The sequence below is a fragment of the Megascapheus bottae genome, chromosome 28, assembly GCF_031878675.1.
Source record: "Megascapheus bottae isolate mThoBot1 chromosome 28, mThoBot2.hap1, whole genome shotgun sequence".
Classification (NCBI taxonomy): Eukaryota; Metazoa; Chordata; class Mammalia; order Rodentia; family Geomyidae; genus Megascapheus; species Megascapheus bottae.
The window spans coordinates 8,748,744-8,766,970 of NC_143536.1; the positions used below are offsets into that span (position 1 = coordinate 8,748,744).

The 18,227-nt window shown below is 45.1% G+C and overlaps 1 protein-coding gene across 2 annotated transcripts; it reads right to left on the reverse strand.

Annotated features, from left to right (window-relative positions):
- Positions 1-828: 828 nt before the first annotated feature.
- On the reverse strand, positions 829-12,645 carry Oasl (2'-5'-oligoadenylate synthetase like). 2 transcript variants are annotated; one of them, XM_090319966.1, is made up of 6 exons: positions 12,448-12,645; positions 8,632-8,890; positions 6,785-6,960; positions 4,660-4,901; positions 3,491-3,638; positions 829-1,849 (listed from the first exon to the last, which is right to left on the reverse strand). In XM_090319966.1, exons 1-6 carry the CDS (start codon positions 12,643-12,645, stop codon positions 1,349-1,351), a joined length of 1,524 nt encoding a protein of 507 aa, XP_090176092.1. In that variant the 3' UTR covers positions 829-1,348. The 2 variants fall into 2 exon arrangements, with proteins under 2 accessions (XP_090176092.1, XP_090176091.1); XM_090319965.1 differs by having other exon boundaries at positions 4,633-4,901.
- Between the last annotated feature and the right edge of the window lie 5,582 nt (positions 12,646-18,227).

Genomic DNA, 18,227 nt, shown 5'->3' on the forward strand with positions numbered 1-18,227 from the left:
TCTGTTTATGTAGTACCGAGGAGTTGAACTCAAGGCTTTGTGAATGCTTGGCAAGCACTCTACTACTAAGCTGCATTCCCAACCCATTTGAGGGGAGTTTTTTTTTTAATTTTAATTTTTATTAAATTTTTAAAGAATTTATTAACATTGATTTTTACGTCATATTTCAAGTGACGTGTTTACCAAAAAAGTATTCAATAAAGGAATCTCTATATACAAACACTGGCACTTAGATTTTAGAAGGTAATTTAAATTAGGCTGAGGGTATGTATGTCATGGATCCATATTGATCTATGTAATAAAACATTATGTCTACAGAGTCATAAATTTTTATGTCTGTGTTGTTGTGTTTATGTTTCCAATACATGTCCATAGCATTGGGTATACAAATATTGAGTCATCACTCGTGTACTGTTTGGATCTAATAGACACATATTAAGGATACCATGCTCCTTGAGGGGAGCTTTTAAACTGCCTGGATTTCAACCTCTCAGACTTGGTCTCTCACTTTTTTTTTTGCCAGTCCTGGGCTTAAGCTCACCGCCTGAGCACTGTCCTTGGACTTTCTCAAGGCTGGAGCTCTACCACTTGCGCCTCAGCACCACTTCCAGCTTTTTTCTATGTATGTGGTACTGAGGAACTGGAACCCCAGGTCTTCATGCATACGAGGCATGCACGTTTACCACTAGGCCAAACTCCTGGCCCTTGGCCTTTTTTTTAATTTCCGTTTCCTCCCACCCTCAAATTTCCAGAGCTGAAAGGCTCAAAATAAGGAAAAACCATCCGAACAGCATTAGTACTCAAGGAAATGAATGAAGACCACCCAAATGAGACAGCGACTTTTTATTCAAACCTTAGAAGGAACCAGCCACCATCCCTTGCATTTGACATAGAGTTTGAGACCAAATAGTGTGACCAGAAAGCTTTCTAGTCGGGAGGAAAAAAGGAAAGGCTTCTGGAGGGATTTGATGGAGGGAGGTTGGAAGTGGGCCAACCAGAATCTGGGCTGCCCTGTGATAGGTTTGAGGAAGTTATTTATCTTCCTCTGATTGGCTGGGGAATTAGAGAAGCTAGAAATCTTCTGGTTGATTCTTGGGAAGGCTGTGGTTTGATTTCTGATAGTTCCTGAAGAAAGTCAGAGACCAGAATTCTGCTGGCATATAGGGTCTGGCCATTGTCCCATTTGTCTTTTAGTTTCACACCCCTCTGGATTCCCACTGACTGGCTGGGACGACTAATAAAAGTCAGTGGAACTGTAAAGCTTTCCAAACACAGAACTGGAAGGGTAGAGGACAGGATGAGCTCAGGATGACACGACAGGGATGGCACAGGAACTTTCCGGAGGAAACTAGATGTGTGGGGCTGGAGCTTTTTCCTCCTTTTTCTTGGCGAGGGTGAGGGTGACGCTGTCTTGGATGTCATAGTAGGCAAACTCAAACCAGTCCTGCAGAACGTGACCCCTGAATTCCAGTTGCTGCTGGTCGCTGCTCAACCCCAGTCGGTCTTCGATCTGTTGCTTCAGGCTCAGGATGGCGTGGTAGGGGTGCACAGCGTAAGCATGGCTCTCACCATCCGGGTTCTTCACAAACACCTGAAACTCTGGGGAGAGCATTTCCAGCAGGCAGATGTGGGTGCTGCAGAAGATTCCATAAGAAGCCAAGGAGCAGTGACTGCTGAGTACCTGCCTCTCACCACCGGGCTCCTGGAAGGATAGGCGCAGCAGGCCTGAGTAACCCCGGCTCCGGCTAATTCTCTCTTTAACGTTTCTGATGGATTCATAAGGGTTCACCCAGAGGAGTAAATCGGAGTGACCCCACTGCTTCACTGTCACCTGGATGTCTGGTGCTGACTGCAAGAGGGAGAGAGAGAAAGAGAGAGGCTAATCCAGCTCACAGTGCACGGGCACTCATACGTTCCCTTCACCTGTGTTACCTTTGCAACAGCTACAGAAACAGAATCGGAGCATTTCAAAGCCTTCTGATGTTTCAAGACAAAAAAAAAATCTTGGCAATGGCAGGCATGATGGTGCATGCCTGCAATCCCAGCCCTTGGGAGGCTAAGGCAGGAGGATTGATCTTGTCCAGAAACCAAAGGACTGGGGTATATAACTCAAACATTAGCATGCTGGCTTTGCATAGCTAAGGTCTTGGGTTCTGTCATTGCATGATGTGCCATCTATCTATCTATCTATCTATCTATCTATCTATCTATCTAATTATCGTCTGGAAAAATCTAGAGACATACTTTTCCTAGGCTTCATGTGGTTGGTGGGTTCTCCACTTGCAATCTGTTCCTTATAAAGCCTTTGATATTGCTTCTATCTTCTGCCTTTACGGGTGAGGCTCTCATTCCTGCATACAACCTACGTATTTCCTGGCATGTCCTCTGAGCCTCCATATCTTTCCCTTGCTTTCGGGTTCACTTAGAGCCCCAAGCTCCTATAAAGAATCGTGTCTGGTGAGTTCAGAGGGCACTTGTTCTGTTTCATAAGCACCATAAAGATCAGGCTGTGAATCCTAGCTTTGCTACCTTTTACCACTATAATCTTGATTAACTGGCGTACCCTCTCTGAGCCTCAGTCTCCTCATCTGTAACATGGTAAAAATCAATAGTGGTAATAACGATAAAGATATCAATATTTGACCTTTCTGTTTTGTAGACTTGCCCAGGAAAACCAGCTGAGACAGTGCCTAGACAAGCACTTTTCCCATTGTGAAAAGCGATGTGAATAGAATTTGTTATTGTGGTCTTTGCCTCGTGCCAGAGTGGACATTGCACATATATTAGCTTTTGTATTCATTTGCTGCATGCTTTACCTTACTGAAGTCTCTCTGATAGCCTTTGCAGCAGTTTTGTGCAAATCTGTTTAATGGACTTGTGTTCTAACAGCCTAGGGTGTTTCTTGAGGCTTCCCCTCCTCCAGTTTCCAACAATATGTCCAGGGTTGCCACCTGACGCCTGATGGAATTAACATGGCTGGGTTTAGCTCATGTGAAGAAGGATCGGGAATATGGCCTGATTTTCTAGTCAATAATAGAAGAAAGAAAGAAAGAAAAAAAGAAAGAAAGAACGAAAGAAAGAAAGCAAACAAAGTTAGGGAATCAGAGGTTTAGACAGCCCAAGAGCGTCTCGGCTGGTGTGACTCACGCCTGTTCTTCCTAGCAATTCGGGGGGCTGAGATCTAAGGATTGCAGTTAGATGCCAGCCTGGACAGGAAAGTCCTTGGGAATCTTCTCTCCCAAGGAACTAGCAAAACATTGTAAGCAGAGCTATGAAAAAGCTACAGGACAGCACCCAGGCCCTGGGTTTAAACCCTAGAATCGGCACAAAACCAAAAAAGAATGAACGTAAGCATTTTCCCTAGCTCACAGAACTGATGGTGGTGCAGTAAGGACCTCAATCTGCCTGCACAGAAGTGGAGAAGTCAACCCTGCAGTCATTAGTGTACTCGGAGCTTCAAGCCCCCAACAGTCTCAGGAAGCATCATTACCTTCACAGTCCAGCTGGGGATGGGAATCTCCTGGCTGTCATAGCAACAGTCCTGTTTCAGGCAGTGCCTGGCCCTCTGAGCCACGATGTCCCATCTGTAGCCTTCTGCCACATTGTGAGTGGGGTCCGCTGGGTCCAGGATGATGGGCCTGTAACACAGGAAGAGAGGTGCCCAGGTTCCTTCTTGCTGGGAGGCTCCAGCCAAGATGCTGCTCAATGACCCTTTATTCAAGCTATGGAGATTCTGTGTGTACAGAGCCCAGGGCTAGTGGTTCAGGAGGGCCCAGAAACATTGCTGAAGAGCAAGAGCATGAAGCCACTGAGATTTCCAAGAATTGGATTGGAGATGAGGAGACCTATCTGGAGCAATAACACATATGCACTTGGAAAAATTGCCTCCCCCCCCCGCCCTCTTCCAGTCCTGGGGCTTGAACTCAGGGCCTGAGTACTGTTTCTGAGCTCTTTTTGCTCAAGGCTAGCACTCTACCACTTTGAACACAGCACCACTTCCAGTTTGCTTGTGGCTCATTGGAGGTGAGAGTCTCACGAATTTTCCAGCCCAGGCTGGCTTTGAACGACAGTCCTCAGCTCTCAATCTCCTGAGTAGCCAGGATTACAGGCATGAGGCACTGGTGCCTGGCTTTGATGAGCTGTGGCTCATGCCTGTAATCCTAGCTATTCAGGAGGCTGGGATCTGAAGATCGTAGTTTGAACTCAGCCTATGCAGGAAAATCTGTGGGATTATTCAATAAATAATTCAGAAAAAGCCAGGTGTGTTGCTGTGGCTCAAGTAGTAGAGAGCTAGCCCTGAGCAAAAAGAAGCTCAGACACAGTACTCAGGCCCTGAGTTCAAGCCCAGGACCAGCACAGAGAATACAAAGCACTGAAATGATTTTCTGAGAGCAAGAGGGCTACGGGAGAATGGGGAGTAGCTTTGGGAACAAGGAAAAAGCTTAAAGCACCTAAAACCCCCCTTCTTCAGGATCTTGAACAGCTGCAAACTTAAGACACCTCCTTTGGAGATTTCAATGTCAGCTGCTATGCTTGTTTTACTGGGACCTTAATAAAGGCAACCCATAAAACTCTAAAGTAGGCTAGGCTTCCCTGAATTCTCTTTTCAGCCTCCTCCTTACCTCTCCCCACCCTGCAAGGGATGTGTTGGGCAGGTACCTCTGTTTTTTGAGCTGTTTTCTGACACAGTTGCCAATGATTGGGTTCTGAAGTGTGTAGAACTTGGTCCAGTGGATGCAGATGAGCTCATAGTCCTGGAGCAGCTCCATCACCGTGGTGAGGCCTTCCTCCAACCGGAAATTGTTTTCCTCCTGGGTTCCTTCTTCCCAGGCATAGACTGTCAGTAGTTCAAGGGCATAGAGAGGAGGCAGATTGGCCCTGGGACACCTGGCTTTCACATACTGTGGAAATAGATGGGGAGAGAGAGAGAGAGAGAGAGAGAGAGAGAGAGAGAGAGAGAGAGAGAGAGAGAGAGAGAGAGAGAGAGAGAGAGCGCACCAGAGAGATCCTAAAATTATATGTAAGATGGCATTAAACCAGAAGCTAGAAAATCCAAATTTTAATCTATGTTGTTTGTGACACTGCTTCGTGCTTTTGTTTTTTCATATATTCTTATTGTAATTGATAGAAGGGTTACATTATATTCACCAGAGAGGAGGTTCATTACTTCACAAATATTGATACCTTTCTCATATCTTGGTCCCCATTTCCCTCCCCCTCCCCCTTCCCTTGTTTTTCTTTTTTATACTGGTCCTGGAGCTTGAACTTAGGTCCTTGGGTGCTGTCCCTGAGTTCTACCACTTGAGCCTCAGCCCTACTTCTGGATCTTCTGGTAGTTTACTGGAGATAAGAGTCTCACAGACTTCCCTGCCAGGGATGTCTTTGAACTGTGATTCTCAGATCTCAGTCTCCTGAGTAGCAAAGGTCACAGGTGTGAGCCACCTGGGTTTTATGGGCCACTTAGATCTCTACTGATAATAGTAACTGATGACTGTGATTTTAGGATTGGACAACCATCTGGCTATCTCTGGTAGGAGGCAGATGACAAGAATTTATTCCCAGAGTGTGGTAATTGATGAGAATTTGATTAGATTTTTTTTGAAGTCCTTTTCTCTTTTTTGGTTTGGAAATTCTGATAGTTCCCTCCAGAAGCCTCATTACTGCTGTCTTCCATGCTATAATGAATTTAAACCATTCAGAAATGTGTGTGTGTGTGTGTGTGTGCACGCGCGCGTGCACACACATGCATGCATGCAAGCACATGAACTTGAAAACAACCCTCACCTCCCCCCCAAAATGACAGGTCAAACAATCTAGAACAAAGAATAAATACTGTATGATCCCAGTTACATGTGATATTTTCCTGAATGGGCGCATTCATGGAGCTAGGTGATTGCCTGGGCCAGGAGGAGTAATGGAGAATTATTGTTTAATGGGTATAGAGTTCTGCTTGGGAGAAAGAAAAACTGGAAATAGGGTTGATGGTGATAGTACATTTTAAATGTACCTCGTGTCGTTTATTTACATACTTAAAATGATGTAAAAAATAGAAACCAACAAAAGAAACAAAAACCTTCATCTGGACATTTTGAAATGTGCTTGATTCTGTGTAGGTGCTATGTGTGAAAATTGTAAAAATTAGTTATCATGAACTTACTCACTCAGTAATGACCTGATACTTAGGAACTCAGCCCACTCAGGAGAGATTGGGGCAATCTCTCCTGGGAAACACACCTTTGGATGATACTGGGATTCGAATGCCATACAATCTCACATTTGCTAGCCAGGCTCCCAGACTTTTATGCTTTTTTTCAGTGGTGGGACTTGGGCACTCTCCCTGAGCTCTGTTGCTCAAGGCCACAGCACTACTGGTGGTTAATTGGAGATAAGAGTCTCATAGACTGGGGTGGCTTAGAACCTTGACCTTCATATCTCAGCCTTCTGGGTAGCTAGGATTGTAGGTCGAAGCCACCAGCATTTGGCTTTTTGTTGTTGTTATATTCAGATAAGATGTGAAAGAAATGAAATCTTCCTACCGATGCTGCCCTAGTAGCTGTGATCAGGGGTGTGAGTCACCATACCCATCTTGCTTGCTGAGCTGGGGAGTCTTTTTCCCTGGCTTGGTGTTGAACTATGATTCTTCCACTCTCTGGGGCCTCCTAGGAATCTGGGATTTACACCATACTTGGCTTCATTTCCCTCAGTGTAGTTTCCTAGAACGTAATCTCTGTCTCTGCTTCTCCTTGCCTTCTCTTTCTGCCCCTGTGCCTGGCAGTTCCCGTACCTGATAATACCAATGTTTGACCAGTCGCAGCAGGGCTTTCAGCTTTGTTGGTCGATGTTTCACAAAGTTTCTCTGCAGCTCACCGAAGGTTGGGGAGAAATTTCCAGGGTACCCACAGGCCTTGATCAGACTCACGTAGACCTCAGTGGGTGGCTGAAAATGGAGAACTGAAGGCCCTGAAGGGAGAGGGAGCAAAGACAGATACTGCGGAAAGCCAGCAGGGGCCTGAGGGGAAGGAATAAGTGATGCCCGGAGGAGAGCCACTCATTTATTGGGGGTAATCTTTCCAGGGAGACTTGAAACCTCACATCCTCAGAATCCAGAGCTGGTCCTTGCTTGTGAGATCACTTACTCTGGAAAGCCAGCTTCAGCCTTTTCATTCCTCAGGCCCTTCCAGGACTTGTCTTCTCGGGATGGCCCCTCCTCCTCAACTTGCTGGTTTTCTGAATCTGTTTTAGATTTCTTTCTAGGTGATTAATTAGATCCTCCCAATATTCGTAGGAAAGAGGCGGGCCGATGGGATACATGACTTTCCTGCTTTCTAGGATAGAGAATCCTGTCTCTTACATTGAACAACTTGAGGCAGTCCAGCCATAAGGAGCTGGCACCTGAGATAAAACCTCTTATGGTTTGGCTCTTAAATATCTCCCACAGTCTGTGTGATCATGGTGTTGCCAGTCTATTATGGAGGAGGTAGTGGTACCTTTAAGAGGCAGGGCCTGGTGGAAGGAAGTTAGGTTACTTGGGGAGGGGCCCTTGGAGGGGCTTACAGAGATAACTGATTTCTTTCCTGGAGGGTGAACAGGCCTCTTATCCCATGTGCTGAATTAACACTGCTCTCTGCTTTCCCAGGGCCAGGCAGCCACAGACTGAAGCTAACAGAAGCTAACAGCTCTGTACGTTGATTATCTCAGCTGTTTTTTTTCTTTTTTGTCACAGTATTTGGGAAGCAGACTAACATAAAAACCTGTATCATCTGGGCTTGTCACACACACTGCTTAACTCAGATACCTAAGGACTCTGCTGGAGCTTGAACAAAATTGGTCCAGAAAGCAGTGCTCGGTGCTAATGATCAGTGGGACGTTGGTGGATAAAATACAGCACTGTAAATTATGATTTTAGCTGGGCATGGTGGCTCACGCCTGTAATCCTAGCTACTCAGGAGGCTGAGATGTGAGGATCTCAGCTCAGAGCCAGCCCAGACACTAAAGAACATGACACTTTTATCTCCAGTTCATCACTAGAAAACAGGAAGTGGGGCTGTGGCTCAAGGGGTAGTGTGATAACCTTGAGCTGAAGTGCCCAGGCCCAGAGTTCAAGGCCCATGACCCACAAACAAAATGATTTTAACTCCCCCTCCCATATCACTCCCATAGTCCCTTCCTGAGTGTTCTTTCTGCAATTGCTGGTACTGGGGTTTGAACTCAGGGTCTCACACTCTCACCTGGGTTTTTATTTTGTTTTGTTTTTGCTCCAGGTTGGCACTGTACCACTTAAGCCACGCCTCCATTTCTGGCTTTTGTGTTGGTTAATTGGACTTTTCCATTCAGGCTGTCTTGGAGTCTTGATCTTCACATCTCAGCCTCCTGAGTAGTTAAGATTACAGGCGAGAGCTACTGACCTCCAAGCACTGACCATCATTTGCATTGCCTGCCATGTTTCCTGGGGTGGTGGGGGGGGTGTGTTTTGGTCAGTTGTCAGCCTGTGAGTGTGAGTTCTGCCCGCATGGCAGCCACTCTGCCCTAGCACAGAACTTAGATACAATGAAGGAATGCAGGTGTTTCTGTGACAAGTGAAATCTCCTGTGGAGGGCAGTGGGGTAAGTGGCCAGCTTCTCTTCCCCTTACCCAGAGCCCTGAAGGCAGGCATGATGGTGACACAGATGGGCTGCAGGTCAAGCACCAGCGCGCTGGGGACTTCTTCTGTCCTCACGTCGCTGAGCCCGAGGGCTAGCAGGTCCGCAGAATACCACGCGTTTCTCTGCATGAGTTTGATGATTTGGCGGATCTTGGCCTCTTCCTGGAAACTGTGGAAACAGCTCAGGAACACTACCAGCTCCACATCCGTTTCATTCCTGAGTACTGTGCCATTCCCGAAGGAGCCCACCTGCAGAAGACACAGCCCCATCACCCCGAGGTCCTCTACAGGCTGGGGCAACCCCAGCACTTGGCGCAGGAGATAGCCAGATCTCTTGCAACACTGCCTTCCTGAGGGATGGGCGTGTACTGCCTTAACAGGCAGGAAAAATGAGATGCCTAGAGAATGGAGTTGTTCAGTTTTCTGCCTGACTCTGAAGCTTTTAGCCCAGGCTGTCCTGAAACTTGTGATCTTCCTGCACCCTCTTCAGGAGAGCTGGAATTACAGGCATGCGCTACCATGCCTGGCTTCAGGCTTCATGTCTGCTCAACTGCATGGTGTCTGAGAACTCTGCACAGAAATGCATAATCCAGAGGAATACTTGTGGAGTATCCCTAGTCTGAAAACCCAGAATGCTCTAGAATTTAAAAATCACTGGAGTGCTGGTATAATACCAGACAGAAGACTTCACACCGACCTCACGTGATCACCATCAAAACATTATAAATATTGTTCCCACTTATCTGGGTTACGTATGGAACAGATATGAATTAGGCTCTGGTGGGTCCTGCCTATCATCCTTGCTATTCAGGAGGCTGAGATCCGAGGATCGTTGTTTGAAGTCAGCCTGGACTGGCAAGTCTATGAGACTCTTTTTAATTAATCACACACACAAAAAGCTAGAAATAGAGCTGTGGTTCGAGTGGTAGAGTGCTAGCCTTGATGTATGTGCGTCTGTGTGTGTATGTAATATTAAAATAAAAAAAAAAGCCAAGTCAGGTGCCTGGCTCACACCTGCAATCCTAGCTACTCAGGAGGCTAAGATATTGGATTATGGTTCAAAGCCAGCCCAGGCAGAAAAGTCCCCATGAGATTCTTATCTTCCATTAACCACTCAAAAACTAGAGATGGTACTGTGGCTCAAATGGTAGAGCACTAGCTTTGAGCACAAAGAGGCTTAGGGACAGCACCCAGGCCCTGAGTGTAAGTCCCACAACAAAACACAAAACAAAACCCAGCCAAACAAGAGTGTTAGACCCAGAGTTTAAGCCTCAGTACTGACACAAAAACCAAACCAAACCAACAACAACAACAAAACAACAGACTATAGATTCCTATCCCTAAGATATCTTATTACAGCTGGGTTCTGGTGGCTCATGCCTGTAATCCTAGCCACTCAGGAGCCTGAGGGTTGGGGATTTTAAGCTAGCCTAGCCAGAAAAGTCCCCGTAAGACTCATCTCTAATTAATCACTTAAAAACTGGAAGTGGAGGGGCCAGGAGTTTCACCTAATGGTAGAGTGCTTGCCTAGCATGCATGAAGACCAGGGTTCGATTCCTCAGTACCACATATGTAGAAAAAGGCTGAAAGTGGTGCTGAGGCTCAAGTGGTAGAGCTCTAGCCTTGAGAAAGTCCAAGGACAGTGCTCAGGCCCTAAGCTCAAGTACAGGACAGGCAAAAAACAAACAAACAAACAAACAACAACAACAAAAACGGAATGGAGCTGTAGCTCAAAGTAGTACAGCACTATCCTTGAGCTCAGGGACAGTGCTCAGATCCTGAGTTCAACTCCTTTAACCAACCAAAAAAAAAAAAAAAGATATCTTTTATGTATGCATAAACATTACAAAATCCCAAACTTGAACTAGTTCGGGTTCTAAGCATTTCTGATAAAGGACACTGTAGATCTATCTACACCACACTGTTTGAGCTTGTTTGGGGTCTGAGTAATTTGATCACATTCGAAAGCAGAGAATTCAAGTGAGTGCAAAGCATGGGATGCAGAATGGGTCATCTGACTTTAACCTTGACCTGTTTTGTTTCTTTTTTTTTTCTTCTCCTTGCTGGAGATAGAGTCCCAAGTTTTCAAACCTATTCATCGATTCTCAAATACTCTATGATGCAGCCACAGGCCCAACCTTGACTTAAACTTTTTTTTTTTTGTCTTGTGACCTCTCAGAACCCTGTATATATAAAATGAAAGTAATGACGAGCAGTGAATCATGGGATCACTAGGAAGATTAGATAAAATACTGTATGCCAAGGGCTTGGTAGGATGCCGTCAGATACTCAAGATAAATACTTTGGCTGTCTGGCTTGTTTTTCCAGCAATAACAGCAGGATATTAAAAAAAATATATATATATATATTTGTCAGTTGTGGGGTTTGAACTCTGGGCCTGGCGCTGTCCCAGAGCTCTTCAGCTAAAGGCTAGCATTCTACCCTCTGAGCCACAGTTCCACTTCTGGTTTTTTGGTGGTTAATTTGAAATAAGAGTCTCATGAGCACAAAAGGCACATGGTATCCTCGATATGTGGACATTAGACCCAAACAGTACAAGGGCGATGACTCAATATTTGGGCACCCATGTTTTGGACAGGGTCTTGGAAATATAAACATAACTACATAGACATAAAAATATATGATGGGATATAAACTCTATAGTCGTAATGTTATATAGGTTGATATGTATCTATGACATACAAATCCTCAGCTTAATTTTAATTGTGTCCTAAAAGCTATGTGTCAGTGATTGTGTTCTTGAATACTGGTTTGTGAAACATGACATTTGAAATATGATATAAAAATCAATATTAATAAAATCTTTAAAAAATAAAATAATAAATCAGGTAAAACTTTAAAAAAAGTCTCATGGACTTTTGTGCTTGGGCTGGCTTTGAACCGTGATCTTCAGATCTCAGCCTCCTGAGTAGCTAGGATGACAGGAATGAGCCACTGGTGCCTGGCTGAGTTGGATGATTTCTCTCAGGTCTTTTTGTGCCTGGGCTGGCTTTAAACCTTGATCCTCAGATCTCAGCCTCCTGAGTAGCTAAAATTACAAGCAGGAGCTACCACGCCTGGCTCAGGAGACTCTTATCACCAATTAATCACCAGAAAACCAGAAATGGTACCGTGGCTTAAGGGGTAGGGCGGTACCCAGGCTCAGAGTTCAAATCCCATGACTGACAAAAAGAAAAAGAAAAAAGAAATGTCCCAAACTGGCCAGCTACCAGTGGCTCACACCTGTAATCCTAGCTACTTAGGAAGCTGAGATCTGAGGATCATGGTTCAAAGCCAGCCCAGGAAAGAAAAGTTTGTGAAACTCTTCCATCTAATTAACCACCATAAAGCCAGAAGTGGAGCTGTGGTTCAAAACGCAAAGGAATTAGCCTAATGGTTAGAACCCAGGCCCTGAGTTCAAGGCCCAGTACTGGAAAAAAAAATCACAACAAAAATTTTCTCAACTGTCCCCAAACCATAACTTATAAACAGCACACCAGAACCAAATGAAGGACCTTGAATTGCATTTGATCCGTAGGAATCTGCCAGTGTTTCTATTTGACCCAACAGTAATTTGGGCAAAAGAACTAGATGAAACTTTATAAAGATGACAGAATTGTAAGGGCTTAGGCTATGGTGACCCAAATTACAGGCTATTATTATCAGCCTTGTTTTGTTCAAGACAGCAGTAAAGTGCAGGTGGCTAGCTGGACTGTCCCAAGATGTCCCTAGCATGGTCCAGGGATAGGAAGCAAGGTGTTCCCAGCATCCCCTGCCTGACCGGGGATGGAGGAGCCACATCTCACCTTAACCACTTTGAGCACCTGCACCTCCTGACCCAGGCTCTGATCTCCTTGGAAACATTCTTGCCTCAAGAACTGTTCCACAGTCCGAATAGCCTCCAGCACCTCTTCCTTCCATTCCCGTCTGGGCTGCAGCCACTGAGTCACGAAGGAGTCCAGCCTGGAGGCTGGGATGCTGTAGAGCTCTTCGGCCAGGGCCATCTTGGTGGAATGGTACCACTGCTTGGGTGGTCATATATAGACACACACTCCCCAGCCTCTGAGTACACACCCCCTTTCTTAAGGAGGTTCCTGTCCAGCTGTCTTTCAGCTCCTGGTGGAATAAAGGAGTAAAAAGGAAAAGAGACCCAGGAGCTGAGTTGTCTGACTGGGTTCCTGTTCTCAAATACCTTTTACGTGGGCAGGTGTGCTCAGGGACAGGAGGCTGAGGGTGGCAGGTTTGGGCCACCTTAACAGAGCTGGCAGCCAGCCAATCTTTGTGTCTTAGGTTTCGATTCTTAACTTTCGGAGTTTCCCTTTCATGATGTTTGGAAACTGAAATTGCTTCCAGTGTGACCTTTCTGGGAGGGACATCTAGCTCAGATCATCCTCTCCAACTGTCCCAGCTTTGTTTGAAGAAAAATCAAGGTTCAGAAAAAGAAAGGACTGGATTATGGTAGGGATAAGGAATGAATTCTGAATTCTGAATTCCAGCGTGGCCTTCGCCAGACTTAACTTCTCTGATCTTCACTTTCTTTATTCCTAAGGTGGGTGTAATAATAACACTCACCCCATTAAACTTGTTGTGCCAATGAGATTCAGAACACTGGGCGGAGAATATATTCTGTCAGTCAGATACTGGCTACTTAGGAGGTTGAGATCTGAGGATCACAGTTTGAAGTCAGCCTGGAAGCTCAATCTAAGAGACTCTGATCTCCAGTTAACTGGAAATTGAACTGTGGCTCAACTGGTAAGAGTGCTAGCCCTTGAGCAGGGACAGGGTTCAGGCCCTGAGTTCAAGCCCCAGGATGAGGAAAAAAATGTTCATGTCAGAGTTTAAAAGGTTGGTTGTAAGTATCTAAACATTTATTGAGACTCCTGATGTCAGGTTCTGTGCTAAGAACAAAATAAGATGAGTTCTCCACAGAGGACTCTTAAAGCAAAGGGATAGAGGAATGAGACGAGAGATGTGTGCTCAGATGTTTGCACAAAAGCTGGGTGCTGGTGCCTCACCCCTGTAATCCTAGCTACTCAGGAGGCTGAGGGCTGAGGATCTCGGTTCAAAGCCATCCAGGATAGGAAAGCCCACGAGACTCTTATCTCCAATAAACTGCCAGAAGTGGTGCTGTGGCTCAAAGTTGTAGAGTGCTAGCCTTGAGCTGAAGAGCTCAGGGACAGCACCCAGGCCCCACAGCTGACAAAACAAAACAAGACAAAGAAGCAGTACAGAAACAGCCAGATGTTGGTGGCTCATGCCTGCCATCTTAGTTATTCACCAGGCTGAGATCTGAGGATTGTGGCCTGCCCAGGAAGGAAAGTCCATGAGACTTTTTGTTGTTTTTGTTTTTTGCCAGTCCTGGGCTTGAGCTCAGGATCTAAGCACTGTCCTTGGACTTTCTCAAGGCTAGAGCTCTACCACTTGAGCCACAGAACAACTTTTGGGTTTTTTCTATGTATGTGGTACCGAGGAATCAAACCTGGGTCTTCATGCAAACTAGGCAAGCACTCTACCACTAGGCCAAACTCCTGACCCAAGTCCATGAGATTCTTATCCACAATGAACCATCAGAAAACAGGAAGGGGCACTATTGCTCAAAGTGGTAGAGCACTAGTCTTGAGTGAAAAAGCTCGGGACAACATCCAGGTACTTAGTTCAAGCCCCATCACCACCACCACCACCACCACCACCACCAGCACCACCACCACCAATAACAACAAAAAGGGCACCAAAACCTGGGGGAAGCCATGATGGAGACTTTGAATTCACAGACTTATTGGACATGAATCTTTTTATAAGTTCAGCAGTACTGATGTTTTAGCTCAAGCCCTCCCACTTGGTAGGCAGGTACCCTGCCCATTTGAGCCCTGTCTCCTAGCTCCCACCTCCCTGTGTGAATCTTAAAGATGAAGAATCTGGCCAGGCAGAAGAAAGCAGCATATAAGCAGAGACAGAGAGGTGGAAACAGTCCTGGAATCAGATGTTCCAGCAACTAAATGTTTTGGGGGTGGTGTAATACACACCATAAACTAACTGATGGCAAAAAAATACCCAAGGACAGTGTCCAGACCCGAGTTCAAGCCCCAGACTGCCAAAATAAATTAAAAAAATAAATTAAAAAAAAACCTGGCACATCTGACATCGTTTGCATTCCTAGACTATGTGGGAGTTAATATCAGTTATCAACTTGACTGGGCTAAGGGTTGTCCAGATTGTTGAGCATAGAATAAATAAAGGTGTTTCCAGGAAAGACTGGCATTTGAAGAAGGAAGAAAAGATCTGCTCTCAGCACTGTGAATGAGCATTATTCCAGCTATGATGGACTTAAAGAGAAGTTAAGGAAGGAAGAGGTGTTTTGTTTTGTTTTGTTTTGTTTTTTTGCCAGTCCTGGGCCTTGAACTCAGGGCCTGAGCACTGGCTTTCTCAAGGCCAGCACTCTACCACTTGAGCCACAGAACCATTTCTAGCTTTTTCCTATGTATGTGGTACTGAGGAATTGAACCTGGGTCTTCGTGCATGCTAGGCAAGTCCTCTACCACTCGGCAAAACTCCGAGCCCAACGAAGAATTATTTTCAATTACTCTTAGACTTTGGAACTCTGGGTTTCTGAGTGATTGGACTCACCACTACCGGTTTCCTTGATGTGACTTGCACTAGATCATTCCACTGGCATTCCTGAGTCACCAGGTGGCAGGTGGCATATTAGAGGATATCCCAAGCCTCCATGATCACATAAGCCAATTCCCATAATCGATCTCCTCTTCCCTATCTACATATATTTCCTATGAGTTGTTTTTCTGAGTAGTTTGTTAGAGATAAGAGTCTCATGGCCTTCCCTGCCAGGCTGGCTTTGAGGCCAGAGGTCATCCACCTGAGTAGGATTTCAGACCCGAGTCTCTGGGGTCTGGCTACCTCTGGACTCTTACATGCCATTCAGTTCTTTTTGTTGTTTGGCCTAAATTAATTCAAATTGAGTCTTTATGATTGCAACCCTGTGTGTGTATGTTTATGGTTTTGTTTTTTATCTGAGTGAATGGATGATTGGTCAGAAAGTTAAAGGGTGTTCAAGCCCAGGCTGGACAGAAAAGGAAGTAAGGCCAGGGTGTAGAGGAAATGCAAGAGTCAATATTTCAAAGTCCTTCTTCCTCAAAACCCTAGAATTCCCTTCTCTAAATCTTCTTGGCACTTGATCAAAGTCACTGAGCTCCTCCTGGATTTTCCTAGTGACACTGGGCTCTTTTACTCACAGGCCCCCAGAGTCCTCTGTTGGGAGGTAGCAAAGGGAGCCCCTTCCATCCTCATCAAAATTCATGTCTTTACACTCAAGACAAAGCAGATCAGTTCCCAAAACAGTGGATTTTATACACTTTCTGCTTGTGATATCCAGGGAAGGAAACTGAGCCAAAGATCAGAAGCTTTCCTAAATATTATTTTAATGGACCGAATATTACAGTATTTCTCCATTTGCTTCCCTGGATGTAAAACAGAAGGGAAATTGCCCCCTAAGAATTCTGGGCCCAATAGATATATGGAAATTGTCATTGATGATTATACAAATTTATGCCTAAAACAAATGAATTTTATCAGCCAGAATTCAATCACATGGCTATAGCCAACTGCAAAGGAGGCTGGGAAATGTAGTCTTTAGCCTACGTTAGGGAAAAGGATATGGGAGGAAAATAGAAATTGCATTCTGCTCTATTCTTTGATTTTGCTGTTTAGAGTAGGAGTGAGAAAGCTGCCAAAGTCAGGGAGGAAACAGTAGAATTCCTGCTACTCCAATTTAGGCTATAAAAGGGGAATTTGGAGGGAATAATAGCTGGCTCATGCAGTATAGTTTCATCTGAAGTCTCAGATGCATCCCCTTTTTTTACCCCTGTTCTTAGCTCCATCTCAAATTAACATATCTCCATGGACTACAATAACTTCTTTCTCCCAGTTCTGGGTCTTGAACTCAAGGCCAGGGCACTGTCCTTAAGCTTTCTCAAGGGTAGTACTCTACTACTAGAACCACAGTACCACTTCTGGCTTTTCATGTAAATGTAGTACCAAGGAATTGAACTCATGGCTTCATGCATGCTAGGCGAATACTCTTACCACTAGACCACACTCCCAGCCTCACTACAACAATCTTCTAAAGCCTTGCCTCTACTTCTCTCTTCCCAGAAAGCCTGTCAATTTTTGCCCTTGTCAAGGTTTTCTCTCTCCTCTGGGCTCTGAGGATCCAATGCAGAACTGTCTGTCCCAATTAGCCCTTATCAGTTTTTCATTTTGTATCAGTTCTGGGTCTTGAACTCAGGGTCTGGTCACTGGTTCTTGAGTTGCTTTATTATTATTTTTCTTCCTTCAAGGATAGCACTGCCATTTGGGCCACAGAGCCACTTGAAGACTAATGGGATACGAGAGTCTCATAGACTTTTCTGCCTGGGCTGGCTTTGAACCTTGATCCTTATATCTAAGCTTCCTGGGTAGCTAGGATTACAGGCATGAGCTATCAGCACTTTTTTTTTTAATCACAAGAGCTTTACAGGTTTTTTTTTATTTTAAAAATTAATTTACTTTTTTTGTGGGTCATGGTGCTCGAACTCTGGGCTTGGGCGCTGTCCCTGAGCTCTTCAGCTCAAGGCTACCACCCTACCCCTTGAGCCATAGCCCCACTTCCCCTTTTCTAGTGATTAATTGAAGATAAGTGTCCGGGCTGGCTTTGAACCTTGATCTTCAGATTCAGCCTCATGAGTAGGCAAGATTTCAGCCATGAGCCACTCCTGGCTAATTTATTTTTTTCATATATTTTTTATTGTAATTAATAGAAGGGTTATATTATATTTGCCAGAGAGAAGGTGCATTAATTCACATACATTGATACCTTTTCTCATGTCTTGGTCCCCATTTCCCTCCCCCCACCCCCACCTCTGCTAATTTAGTTTTATAGCGGTGATATACAGAAGAGTTACATTTATATACATTTCCTTTCATATAATCTCATCTGTTCCCTCATTTGAGACTCATCTGGAGATGAGTCTCATGGGGACTTTTCTGTCCAGGCTGGTTTCCAACTGGGATCCTCAGATTTCAGCCTCCAGGGTAGCTAGGATGACAGGAATGAGCTACTGATGCCTGGCTTGCTGAAACTTTTCCAGTCCAAGAAGTTACCAATGGTGCTGATTCTGTTGGTCTGAAATTCTCACTTGGATTTGGAAAGACTTGAGAGCTGGAATGTTGAAAGATGGAAATATGGGAGCTGGGGGGGAAAAGACAACAATGCGATTGTGACCTTTGCAAGCATCCGGGAATGTCTTTTGAGTAGTGAAGGATGCTAGAGGGACAAACGAGGTCTTAGCTGGATTATCAAGGTACCCAAATGTCAAGCAAAGCAACGTGAACTTCATTCTCTAGTTGATGGGAGACGCAGGAGAATTCTAAGCAAGAGAGGGATAGATTCGTGTGTAGAATTCGTAAAGTGTCAGATATATTCATATTAGATAGAATAGAGTTATCTGAGGTGAAACAGCACTGGTGGAGGAGAGGCAAGCTACTTGAGCATCCAGATGTGCACTCCCCCCCCCCCCCGTGTACGCACGTGTGT